Below are 13,787 nucleotides of genomic sequence, written 5' to 3'. Positions count from 1 at the left end.
TAGTATATCGACTCAAAGGCGATCGAGCGCTGCTACACGGGCAGTTTCAATGGCGATCGAGTCAATAGCCTATCGAGTCAACGGAGCAGCACGGAACTCCATCGAGATATGCAACGCATTCTTGGCTTAACCAAGCTAAGCCTGGCCATTTTTTTTGCTTTGCTATTAAGGAGCTTAACGTTTAAAAGCGACTCGGGCTATGAGGGACGCCTTAGTGGAGGGCTCCAGATAATTTCGACCACCTAGGGTTATTTCTCGTGCACTGACATCCCACAGCGCACACAAGACATCGCAAGAGCTAACAAAATTCTCCACCAGCCCCGTACATCATTCTTGGTTACGTTCTCTGATGCTGATTGCGCTAAGCAGTTCGAAAAGGTTTTCGTGGCTGTACTCGAATACAAATCTCTGCCTTACAATACAAATACATTGAAGCTCTGCCTGGATTTATGACTGTCATGCACTGTGTCTCCACAACAAGGAATATTGTTGTCAAAGCTTTGCTTCCTTGATAAAAAATAATAAACAAAATTGGTATTGTCAAAATTTAAATGTCCCCGACTGTTTACCAGAGTGAAGGAGTAAAAGAGGTTTAATGTCATTTCATTTATTTTTCGTTTAAAGCCCTCAAGGCATTGCATAAGGAGGAAGCAAAATCAAGATTTTTGTGCCAACAAGAACACATCCAAACAGAGAAACAAATATTGGATGAAGGAAAACAATAAGAAAAATAACAGTATGCAGCAATTAAATGATCTTGGGAGGGGTATACAATGCTAAATTGAATGCACCGGATTGAAAGAAATAAAAATTTTTGTATGGAACTTTCATCTAATACAGCACCAAACAAAGTGCAAAAGTAAAAAAAAATCAGCTGTTTGAAGGGCCGAGATGAATATGGCGGAAAAGAATGCCCTCGTGAAAAATGGTCGTTTAGTTTTTCCCGGAACTATTTACGGTCAGTACATATGCGATGGTATTTGTCAGGCCCTTCCTTAGTGCTATCCCGTGGGATTTGTTAGTGGAGGAATACAGCATGGTTTGCTCCTGGCAGTTCTTAAAGCGAAGCTGTATACCTCTACCACCCAAGGAAATTTTCGTGACGTTGTAAGCAAAAACGGGACGCGACAGTGCGTTACAGCGTTGCCAAGGAGTCCACGGAACGCCATCTTCCTTTCGGCGCGACGCCTTGGCCGTTGGACAATTTAAGGAAAGGAAACATATCTTGATGGACACCCGAAATAGGCCCTAAGGGGAGGAAATTGAAATTAAGATTGGTTTTAAGGAAAGGAAATGACGCATGTCTCACATATCTCGGTGGACACCTAAACCGCGCCGTAAGGAAAGGAATATTTCCCACGCGCGGTGCTGATAATTACCAACTACGCGTTCCGTAAACATAAGGCATGCAGCTTCTTCGAAAGGGGTTGACGTCATCCGAAGCCCTCGTGTGAAGTGCAACCCGCATAATGCATGATAACGACGCTTGCAAACAATGCCAAGCACGTTCCTTCTCTCCGCTTGTGTTTCCCGGTAAAAATTACGGTTGCCTTTTCGTGTCGTTGTGTCAAGCAAAAAGCGCCAGGCTAATAATTTAATGCAAAAGGCATATCCCCTTTGAAAGGCATACAGCATATAGCTCAAGTAGATTTCACTTGTCTCTGGTTTCACTGTTTGTAGAGCCGCGCGTGTGAATTTTCAAGTGACGTCGCAGTGGGTAATTGGGTGTCGTTTTACAGCTTTTCTTTCCAACCACCTTCACAGCGTGGATTGGAGCCACATTTTTTCAAAAACAATGTGTCCTATTATAACGAAAAAGGTGACACTCACGTTGGTCGGACGGCCGATGCATTCGGCGAACCTCTCAATTTTCCTTGTCCACGAGTAGCCGATCCAGTTCTCGGGAACCAGCTGACCCTTGACGACCATCGCATCTGCGGGTGGACAACGTGGGCCAAGACTCGCTTACGAGCTCAGAAACCCCGCGCCCACAGCCCTAACGACCCGCTTTTGTCGGGGCTGCACTCAGGAGCCCGGAGCGCAATGACTTCGTTATAGCAAAAAAGGCGACAGCGCTGGAAGACGTTCCCTGACGGCAGAGTCTGGTTCCCCCCAACTCCTGTTTGCACATCTTGCTGTGCGGCGAAAAACCTAGGGGGACAACATACGCGATCAACATGGATATGCAACGATGATTTGACTACGTTGGTTCTCCCAACTTTACTCATACATCCTTGCTCAGGTTGCGAGGAAGTCATTCTCTCTCTACAAAAAGTCGTTTAGTGAGCTGTTGCCACTGAAAGCTAGTACGAAACTACTGAAATGTAGTCATGTGAAGGCTGACTGTAAATTTCAGAGTACACAAACTTTAGCGGAAGAACACTACAGAAAATTTTCTGCTGTCCCAACACTTGAGTAATATTTGTGCTAATGAGATTTTAGTAGCAAGAAAAAAATTTGTAGTAAGAAATGAATTTTTCGTAGTGAATGCAGAAAAGTAGTACATAAAAGTACTGTAGAAAGACTAGAATAATAAACAAAAATACAAAAAATAAAAGAGAATACTCTAATTACAAAGGAACAACAAAACATGTAGCTTTTTCGACACGCTTCTGACGTTTTTACTTTCGACTGGGACGAATAAATATAACTTGCGGAGAGCTCTATTTCGGGTCATTCGTGTACGGACAACTAGCGTACGGAGGTTGCACCAACGGAGTCATTGTGAGCATAAGCCAATCGAATACAGAGGAATCAGGACCTGTAGTTCAGCAAAGCATAAAATCTAGGGACGACGCAATTTTCAATACTGAAAATATCGCGTATAGCAAGATAGATTCGTAAGGCGATGTGAGGAAGGCCCTCAGCGGGAGCATGCGATTGCAGCCCTGGTGAGGAAACGGAGCAGGTGCCCGAGTCGCCCAGGAGTGTGGTAGCGCCAAGAGGTGCCATTTCGCCCTCTGAAGAAGATGGACACCGCGCCAGAGGACTGCTTCGGCCTAATAGAAAACTCTGAGGGGGGGGGGGGGGGGGGGCTGACGTCTCTAGGGCCCCCACCTGTACTTATGTTAGGCTTTTCGTTTCCTCGCATCCATACTCTATTTTTCTGCTCGCGATTGTTTCAGTTTGCATCAATGAACCTAATGTCCTGGCGTGTTGATCGCTAAGAGACCATGACATGATTTTCATATTTTTATCGCAATTTATTTTGTTCACAAATTAGATTGCTGCTTTTCTTCCATATAACCACAGACAGCAACATCGACAGTTTGCTCTCAGCGAAAAGCAATTTCGAACATGCGTCGAATACAGCTACCGGATGCTGCTTATTATAAGCCTCGGCTAACCATGAGGTTTATTTTTGTTTAGAAGTTTGTAGTACACTCTCGATGACTGCATTAGTTACCTGATACTTCTTTTACTTATCGCCGAGCTGCACAGCAATCCTGGATCACCAAAATGATATTGCTCGGCGCCCACTGCAACATAAGCTTCCGGGTTCTTTCCCGCTAACAATCTGCCTGCGCTTTAAACAAGTGCCTTTCAAGTGCCCCTTCTGTCCCGCTCCTGTATGCGAGGTGGACACTAAGCACTTGCTTTTGACCTGCCCCTCTCTGCGTCTTATCCGGCAGAAACACCTGCTCCGGTGCGGACCGCCCCCAGGCCATCCACCAGATGCAGAAGAATGGATTTTTGGGCCGCACCACCAGATGTTAACTTTCTTCGAGAGTACAGTGCGCATCTATATTTCTAAGTAATACTTTACGCCCATAGGCACCCTTTCGCAAGAAAAAAAAGTAAGAGTGGTAGAAAACTGCTCGATTTCTTCGGTACAATGCATAGAGTTAAGTGTGAGACAACCTGGGGCAGCTGTATACGAGTTGCGGCGCTTGGAAACACGAAGAAGGACCTTCGTGATACGGTTTCCAAAAGAAGCGTCGATCTTCGGTGACCTGAAGCTGCTGGGATGATGCGCGTTTTCCACTTAGGTAGAAGTAAACATGAACCTTGTACATTTAATTTTGTATTCTCAGGAGCCTTTCACCAATAGATGTAACTGTGGCAGTTTGCAAGGAGCTTGTTCGATGCACAAAAACTCTAAAGAGTTATAGTGCTAACTTCTAAGAAAATATTTTTGCAGTTGTAAAGAAGGGGTCGTGATAATATTAAAAATATGTTGCGAGGAAAAATTAAGAGGCTAAGTCATGTGTCGGCAAAACTTCACTGTTTATTACCCGACGAATAAAATGCGTCCAACCTGAGTCACTGCACTGGTTGCTACCATACACTGCTCGAACAGGGCAGCTGCGGTGAGCAACGAACGCGTCAATGTGAGAATTGCATTTTAGGACTTTCCCCGTCGCGGTGGCTCAGTGGTTAGGGCGCTCGACTACTGATCCGGAGTTCCCGGGTTCGAACCCGACCGCGGCGGCTGCGTTTTTATGGAGGAAAAACGCTAAGGCGCCCGTGTGCTGTGCGATGTGAGTGCACGTTAAAGATCCCCAGGTGGTCGAAATTATTCCGGAGCCCTCCACTACGGCACCTCCTTCTTCCTTTCTTCTTTCACTCCCTCCCTTATCCCTTCCCTTACGGCGCGGTTCAAGTGTCCAACGATATATGAGACAGATACTGCGCCATTTCCTTTCCCCCAAAAAACCAATTATTATTATTTAGGACTAGCGGTGACACGCAAACCCCGCAGTAATGTCATGCAAGCTCTGTTGTAGCTAACCGTGGAAGATAGTGAGGGGGGAAGAAGTAGGTGCCTACAATTCATGCTGCATTCTCTATAGATATCAGTGGCTGGTATAATGACGACACGGACAAACGCCTAGTGAATAAGCGCTTTGATAGATAAACAAACACGGCTGTTGTAGCGGTTATTCATGTAAATGGTACGGCAAGTCGGGTTTAACGTCCAAAAATTGCACATGGTGGTAATGAAAGGAGTCGTAGGAGCCGTGGTATTAAACAACGGGGTGTCCCTTAAGTTCTGAAAAAGAACACAACATGGGCGTCATTGCCGCTCCCCTCCATCGAAACGCGGCCGCCGCGGTCAAGAGGAGGAGGGAGATTTGCAGCTGGTTGCTATCCTCTTCCGGCGGAGTCATTAGTTCAGGTATCGGTTGGCTGCACCTTTCTGGCAAGCTGTGTAACCTGAGATATCTCATGATTCGCCCTGTCGGTAAACGGCGTACAAAACTAATCGTCCCACTAGGGATGTTGCGGAGAACACGGGAGGCGCCATTAGTTTGTGGATGTTATGATACCTTCCCTTATTCGAAGAACACAAATACGTCCCCCCCCACCCCCAATTTTTATGTAGAGACAGCCGAAGAATTGTTAATTTTAGAAGCCGTAATAACCTCTATTCTGAAGAACAACTCTAACGTTAACAACAATGTTTAGGCATATTTTTTTATGGCTCCACGCTAAAAATGGCTCACCACTTCTCTCCAAAACAAATTACTGTTCTCGCCTTTCTTATTGAGGCTGTAAAGGCACGCCAAAGGCCCAACACAGCTTCATTCATCTGGAATAGGCATGGCACAAAGGCAGCATTTCATGGCATTCGAATACACAACCGCTGACACAGGAGCGCACTTACCGGTCAAAGACATGGCTTTCATCATTCCTGTCATCACCAGGTAGCTGGCCGTCCCGTAGAATATGCGGCTGTAGTGAATGGAACATGAGAGTATTACAGGGCTGTCCTGGTGCGACAGAAATAAGCTTAGTATATAGTCGGATACAACTCAAGAACGAAGAGGCTTTCCCCAGTTATAGGGCACCCTTCCAGGCAATGGCGTCCGCTGACTCTCATGAGCCTGCTAGCGTGACAATGCAGTGTGTGAAAGATAAAAGGAGCTAGATAGTCCCCTCCCTCCATGGTCGGGGATAGTCCCCTTCCTGGTTTGCCGCATTAGTAGGTTCATGAGAACCAGCCGACGCCATTGTGTAGAAGGAGATCCTTTCATGGGGAAAAACCGCTTCGTTCTTGAGTAGTATCCGGCTATAGTACCAGTTTTCTGCGTGCCATAGAAAGGCACGGCACGAAATGTCAATCGCGCGTATGGGGCACGTTCGCCGACGAAAAACAAACTGGCAGTGGTTTATATTTTCTAAATTTATAGTTAAAGCGAAGCTCTATTACAATTGGCTACGCTTGGTTGGACGCTTGAAACACCTCGCGGGTGTTTCAGGCATATTGTCAGCCGAGCTCTCATCCGTGGCGAACTGCATGTTGTTGTTGTTGCGACTGCAGGCAGATTAAATGGAAAGTACACCGGCCTGCTCACTGGCTCAAGCTGAGCCATAACCGCTGCCATGTGCAGCCAGTAGGAGAGTTTAAAGAGATATGACAGGAAATATTTAAGGGACGCGCGTCGCAACAACCGCGTCATCTAAAGCGAAGACGACGGTTTAGCAACTGATACCCCCTGTAACAAGGAGCCCTCGCCACATATGCGAGAGCCTCTAGATCCCAGCCTCGTAATGCGAGGTGAGCGGCGTCGCTATAATCATATGACCACATCTGACGAAGCGGCATCGGCGGTGTTGCTGAAAAACTTTTATTGAAGTGAAGGCCTAATAACGAAAACTACGCAGCAGCATTTTGGGTGACCTTGAGGCCGCCGATTGTGGCGTCCAGGCGGTGCCTAGTTGCGACGTCCTCTGCCCAGGTCACCAGCCGAAGTTGGAGATCGGCTCGGTGCTGGACAAAGCAGCCTCCGACTGCTGCGGACTGGTTAGGTGCCAAGAAGCAGGAAGCAAGTGTGCGGGGCAGGAGAATAAGATATGGACGTAGTCGGCTCTTGGGCTGTCACATACTACGTTCCGGAGTGGAAGAGGGCGAGCCGTGTGGGAGTAAGAAAGGTGTGGGTCTGAAGGTGGCGCCCCAAGCGTTGGTGGTGTTGGGAAAGGAATTTGTGCGGAAGGGGGAAAGTAACCCGAGAGAGGCAGAAGTGCAATGTAATATCATGGTACGTGACGAACGCGTCGGCGCACAGCGGTCGGAGCAGTGGCGCGGCGACGGTCAGAGTAGCGTCTGTAGCTGCGGCGAGTCACGTGGTCTGATATCACAGTCACACCTCCGGCGCTCTTCCTGCTGAAGGTCAAACTGAAACACTCGATGACCTTGGCGAAACATGGCGTAGTGGAGCTCTCGCTCCAAAAAACTGGACAAAACTAGGCAGTGACCCAGTTATAGATACGGCGCAGACGCTTCCTTCGCTCTCGCTCCAACGCGGCTCTTTCAGCCCGAAGCTCGTCTGAAACGACAGTTACAGAAGTTGCAGGTTCGACCTATAGGTGTTCTTGCAGGCGCGACCTTCTATTCTACGACACCTTCGTCACCCGTCGTTGCTCTGTATGGCTACGCCGCCAAACGGTGTCTCAATCGACGGCAAGCACAACTGGGTCTTGTCGACGGCAAGCCTCGCTATCACGAGCGCAAGGCGCCTGTATTTCATTAATTTCGTTTTGGGTAATAGAAGGGAAGCTGCTGCGCCATCCGCGCTCGCTGGTTTTCAGGTTTGATTTTTAATGCAAGAGCATTACTAGGTATGTCGGTGAAAAGGTGTCCGAAAAAGGTGTCAACCAAATGGGGAAGCAAAATGTAAAACATGTCGCGATTTTGTCAAAAACGTCTCCTTTCCTCAAAACACGTTTCAAAAAACACGCTTTCGCGGGGTTGAGGTGTGCACCGAAATGTCGAGATCTCAAAGCTGCTGCGCCCTTTCCTTTCGTCAAAAGCGTTTCCTTTCCTCAAAACGCATGGTTTCGCATTCCTCCATCTAACAGACTTAAGTGCTCTCAGAATTTTTTTTTGTTTCTCCGGCTGCTCGCAAAGGGTATATTGGCTGAGCTCCCTCTCATCCAGGTCTTCGCTGCCGAGCTGCAGCCACGCAGTGATCCGGAGTAGCCGGGTTTGACCCCGACCGCGGCGGCCGCGTTTCGATGGAGGCGAAACGCAAAGACGCCCGTGTGCTATGCGATGTCAGTGCACGTTGAAGATCCACAGGTGGTCGAAATTATCATGGAGACCTCCACTACGGCACCTCTTTCTTCCTATCTTCTTTCTCTCCCTGCTTTATCTCTTCCCTTACGGCGCGGTTCCAGTGTCCGCCGATATGTGAGACTACTGCGCCATTTCCTTCCCCCCCCCCCCCCAAAAAAAAAGAAATTTCACTCAGAGAGAAAGAGAACCGAGTACATCTGCTCTCGTTGCCGACATCCTGTGCGGCGAGGAGCGGGTGGCAAGGCTGCTTTTTTTTTTTCAATCTCTGTCGGCAGTAGCGTTCCTCAGTTACTCCCCCTACTTTGTTCCCTTCTTCCTCCCACCTATATACCCCATTTGTATTCGCGTTTCTCTCCTGGCCGCTTCGGCCGGTGACCTTGGACCGGCTTCATCCATGATATGGCTCGAGGAAGGCTCCGTATATCGGGTCATGCCATAAAAAAATGCTGGTACCGCTACGCTGAGTGAATAAGCTTTCCTCCAGAGCCGGTTTACTGCACGTTGTGCTTTGCTGCGTTGGATTTCTTATTGCGCAACGGAGAACAACTACTGGAAACTCTGGCTGTCACCCTGTCCTCCGAGAGCTAAGTTCCTCGCCGACTACGTCCGCGCGCTTGGCTTCGGCTCGTCGTCATCAGGGACCGTTGAAAGCCCGAGAGTTGCCTCTTTGTCACTCGCGCCATTCGCGGACACGGGCAAAGTTCACCTGACGACGATGGTCAGTTCAGACTCCGCAACGCGCACGTGAGGGGACGGCGATTTTCAGGCGGCACTTTGCGGCGGCTGTCGAGATCTTCGTCCGCCACAGCTCTAACAGAAATGCAGGTGGCGCGCGAGCGAACGCGAGCGGCGGGAACACCTGTTCTTCTAAGCTTTTACATCGCAGCCTCAAGACACCGCCATGCCATACCATATCTCTTAACATCGGCCGCATCATTGCTATGGGGTTGCGCAGACTCTGGCTCCCACCATCTACTTTTTTGGAAGCTGCACGATGGCTTTGGCGCCAGGAAGTGGTGCTAACTCTTGCTGCCACTACCGCTTTTTTCTTAATTTCCCGTCGCGCTGCGGCTCGCCTCGGCTATCATTCTATCTCAGCCATTTGCTTCTCTTACTTCTAGTCTATCTTAGGAAGCGCTATAGATATAGCATCGGCCCATGTTGCAGTCATGTTACACTCAAGCAAGGCTTAAGGCAGGCACGTAAAAAAGAGGTCCAGGCGGAAAATTTCTATTTCCTTGCAATACCCAGCGGAAGAACAGAGCTGACCGTCGATTCACTCCGAGCTATACTACACACAGATTGGACGAACCACAGTGCCAGAACATATTCTCCAGGAATATTCGAAACCGATTACCGTGGCGTGTTCTCCGCACTGCTGCAGCCTCGTGTCAATCTAGATCCTGGCCGTTATGCTTCAACTTGGCTGTCGCTCCGCACTCACACCTTCGCGGCCCCTGTGTCACGTCACCTTGCTGCGCGAGTTTCCATGCAAGAGAGTTCTCCCTTGACATCTAACATTCGTTTCGGAGGCATGGCGCATGTCTCTCGACTGTGCCTTATTAACTTGTCCCCACTGCTTACGAACGCGCATGCTCCAAACGAAGAGGTAGCCTTCTTGGCCGAGGCAAGTGCGTTTCAGCCGGCTAAGAAATCTGCGCGCAACCATCTCAACTATGCGTGGCTATCGTCACTCTCGCCGCGGCAGCATTTGCGGCTTTCTTTCTAATATGGCGGTTCAAAAATAATTCAGCCCCCTTCCCAGCTTTCTCTTCGTGCCTCCTCGCCACCTTCATGGCAGCTTCCGCTACTAATGTATTTTCTCTTGATCTTAAGGCTCTCTCTAGCTCTATCCACAGCAATGGCAACGCTTTCTTCCGACTTCCCTCTTGATGCCACTCCTCTTCCTATGTCCAGGAGGTAGTTACGCGAATACTGCCTCCTTGCCAGTAAGGGCTATCCCGGATCAGTACAGTGTACGTTTTTTTTTTACCTTGCTCACTGCCGAATCCATGTCTTCATTGAAGCTTTCGACGGTCTGGTCATCATGGTTGGATGTAGACGCATAGGTCTGCACCACCTTATTTGTACCTCTTATAAAGCGTTAAGATAACAAGCAACCTCTTGGGGATACTATAGAATTCATCTATGTTGCCATTTATATCCTGATTGATGATAAATCCCACACCCAGTTCTCGTCTGTCCGCTAGTCCGCGAAAGCGTAGTTCGTGCCTGCCCTTTAGCACTGCATACGCCTCATCTGCCCTCTTATCAATAAGCCATCTGAGATCCCATTTAATACCCGCTATTTTCTCGAATAGCACTGCTAGGCTATCCTCACTGGATAACGTACTAGCTCTAAATGGGGCCGGAGCCAGAGATATTTAGTACCCTACGCTGCGTCACAGGTCTTGCCGCCGCCTTCGTGAGTTGCTGCGCAGTTGATAGGTTTATACATATAGGTTGTTGTGCTTAGCATTAAATCAGCTTGAAATTTCGAGTTCCACCAACTGTTCTGCAATTCTTCCCCGACTTTCCGCTTGCGATAAGCTACTTGAGCTGTTAGTTTCTACTGGAGTCAACATTTACTCTTTTCGGCAGTCTCTGAAGCCATTTGTGCAAGCCTCTTGACTGCAGCTGCCTCGGCGACTTCATCATTCGCCTATTCTTTCTCGCTCCTCGTATGTATCTTAGATGTCTTCGCCGCTATGCTTCTGCTTGCCGCCTTGCATTACCCTCTGCATCGGCGCACTGATGCTGGTGCTGTTAAATGTAGGCCCTTGGCTCGTCTCTGGCGTTCCAGCCAGGTCGAGGTCCTTGGGCCGCGGCTTGGAAGGATGCTGCTGCGATGTCAAGAGGTGGGACGGCTTCGAGGAGAAGAATTCACAATGGGTTTATTTTACATTTTTAAAAGGCTGGAGAGGTGTGGGGTTCGATCCCCAGTACCGCCAGGTACCTACCGCTGATACAATGGGTACAGGCTTTTCCCTGCATGGTGCTCGGCTTCTATAGGGTGAGATGCTTGAGAAATTGTATTTAACCCCACCTTGTGCATTGAAAACTAACTTGTGCCATGGCGCTCTTTGGCGAAAGCTGGCCTTGCGCCACAAAAATTAATCATAATCATCAGAAGGGGTTTCCGGGAGGTTTGAAGGATCTTAATGTTATTTACACAGGCCGTACGTTCGCCTAAATTAAGTCAGCGTGATCTGGAGATGGCTAGTTTAGGAATCTACATTTCACCATTGTCGAAAGATGGGTCGCTCCAGATAACTTTGGGCGCGGCCACCACAGAAGGCGCTACTGTTGCTCTCATCCAGTGGTTCCGAGCGAACAGCCCGCCCTTTCGATGACAATGCCGATCCTGTCACCGTCTCTAAGCTATGCCGCTGGTGGCGGAGAGAAGTGAAGAACCATGAATAACGGGGTCTGGATGAATCGTTTGTACACTAGGATTAACTGAAAGCAGCGCACCTAGCAAAGTCACCAGATCGATACCAGGCGCTTCGCAGAAATGGAAGGGAACGGGCGTCGCTGTAAATCTCTTCAGGTAAGGGAAAGGGGTAGTTTCCAGGTAGGTTGGTCCTGCGTGGAAAAGTATTCACGCCTTCATTTCGCACCCTCTGTTAGACATGTAGAGAGGAATTTGGTCCCCCAAACGAGGCGATTAGCCCCGAGTGGCCAAGCAGCACAGTATTCGCCTCGCCAAGGATGCTGTTCGACGAGCCCTTTCTCACGTGGAGAAAGGAAGTCTCCTCTGCGGGTGACGCAGTCGCAGTGGCGATGCTCAAGATGACTTTACGCTGGCGCCTCTTTGAAGTACGTCTGCTGATAGCTGCATTCTTAACAGCGCTCTCTTTTACGTTGCTGCTCAGCTCGCCGTGCACGTCGTTCGACTTCGGAATCTCTCATAGGACCGCCTCCTCCATGATTTACCTTTTGCGGCTCTGCGTGTTCCTACGGCGACTTCATCCTTCGCCTCCATCTTTTTTCTTCGTTTTTACTCTTCGCATCTTTCTCCCTTCTCTTACTTCCTGCAGCTGGCGCGACAATCCTCTCATCTTACCCGCGCTTCTTCCAACTGGCAGCAGCAGTCGCGATGCTCCTTCGAGCTTACCCGAGTAACTTCGAGGCTTCATCCGCAGACAGGTCAGCTTTGCCGCGAGTGAAGCATCTATTGGTAGCGCATTAATAATTCATTAACATCCGAGGCTTTCTGTGAGCAAGAAAACTCCCTTCGACCGTCAAAGAAGATCGGCAAAGTTTCTTTGGTAAGAACTCCATCGAACTCTTGCTTCAAGGGCTACCACTTAGGACTGCGCACATCTCACTCAGGATAAGAGCATAGGTTAATAGAGTCGGTGCGACTGTGTGACAGGGCATTAGACGGCTTCCTCCATTCACGTGTAAGTCTATTAGGCGTTCTAAATGCAGGAGGAGAACCAGCCGTAACACGTGCCGGAGAAAGGACCCTCTTCCACTGTTCCTTGGTCGGGCTGAACATACGCTTATTCAGAATGCGGGAGGAATATGGCGATCAGAACAGGCCTAACTGGCCCCATTTGTTAGTGGCGTTGTTTCTAATCTTGCGCGGATGTGGGCGATTGGAGTAGGCCTAACTGGCCTTAAGTTAATACAGTTACTGCACGTGCTTTTCTTTAGACCCGACAAGTAAAAGAAAAATAGCGTTTTCCACGCAACTTAAGGAACGAGCACATCTCTCAGCAGAGCACGGAGTTAAGCTTAGATTACGAGAGCTCGTTGGAGGAGAGCTCAACTAGCCTGACGTTCGTTCACGTACCCGCGCCCACGAGGCGGCAGCGGAAATTGATTGCGCAAAATGGCAGCACGAGAAACTGGCTTCTGCAAAGTGCTTTTACTGGACTACAGCTAAATATATAAATGATTTTTATATATACCGTGCACTAATTTACTTCCAGCTATCACTCCTAAGCACCAGTACAAATTTAATATTGCTGCGCTACACGCACTGAAAATCGGTGATACTAAGAATACCAGGCAATAAAGATATGCAGAGCCAAACAGTGTAAGTGACAACGACGCATTGCGTCCGGAGTGGCCGATGCGAAGCGTCAAAAGAAGCTATACGTTTCTGCCATGACACATATTACACAAGAACAATGAGTGGCACAGCTGAAGCGCGAAAAGCGAAACAGTGTTCAATGAACCGTTTTCTTGAAGAACGGGCTTTGTTCCTCTGAAATGAGCCTGAGTATGTTGAGTGTAGTAAGCCTTTCACGTAAATAAAACCGCATATAAAGAAAAGAGCATGAGTGTTCCTGGTTAAACAGCTGACCTGCATAAATTAGGTTCTTCTCATTGGAGATATGCACAGTGCGTCAGTGGAAAGAAATATAGTGTCAAGGCAGATTGTTAATAGATTTATTTTGCAGTGACAACCTTAGTCAAAGTACGGAAAAGTAACCGTCGATTTTCGTAGTGAGGCCAGATGCAAATTAACTGCACTAGCACTTCGGTTTTCACCTTTGTTCCGTTGTTGAGATCCATAGTTCATGTAAGCTTTTCGGATAGCGCTAAGGGGTGTTTCCCACATACCGGGTGTTTCAGCGAACAGTTTCAAAAAAATTGAAGAGTAGCTTTTTGGAGAAAAAATATGGCCTTTTCGGCATAGTGTTGGAGGAAAAAAGAAAACCGCTGAATCAATCATCTTGAGTAGTAAGCTAGCTAACTAATTTTTGATAATTAACTTTTTAACTAGTCGAGTTAGGCGCCCAATTGCAATAAG

At 48.3% G+C, this 13,787-nt stretch overlaps 1 protein-coding gene across 1 annotated transcript in view; it reads right to left on the bottom strand.

Moving 5' to 3' along the window:
- Window positions 1–13,787, bottom strand: part of LOC144097243 (uncharacterized) — a 201,351-nt gene that overhangs the window by 14,088 nt on the left and 173,476 nt on the right. The window contains exons 17-18 of the mRNA XM_077629987.1: window positions 5,609–5,676; window positions 1,831–1,934 (exon numbers count right to left, since the gene is read on the bottom strand). Of these exons, the coding sequence (XP_077486113.1) occupies window positions 1,831–1,934; window positions 5,609–5,676 (172 nt within the window). The remainder of the gene's footprint in view (window positions 1–1,830; window positions 1,935–5,608; window positions 5,677–13,787) is intronic.

Source organism: Amblyomma americanum, chromosome 7 (genome assembly GCF_052857255.1).
Source record: "Amblyomma americanum isolate KBUSLIRL-KWMA chromosome 7, ASM5285725v1, whole genome shotgun sequence".
In the NCBI taxonomy this organism is placed as follows: domain Eukaryota; kingdom Metazoa; phylum Arthropoda; class Arachnida; order Ixodida; family Ixodidae; genus Amblyomma; species Amblyomma americanum.
The sequence above is the reverse complement of the archived record's forward strand: the minus strand, read 5'-3'. Positions and strand labels throughout refer to the sequence as shown.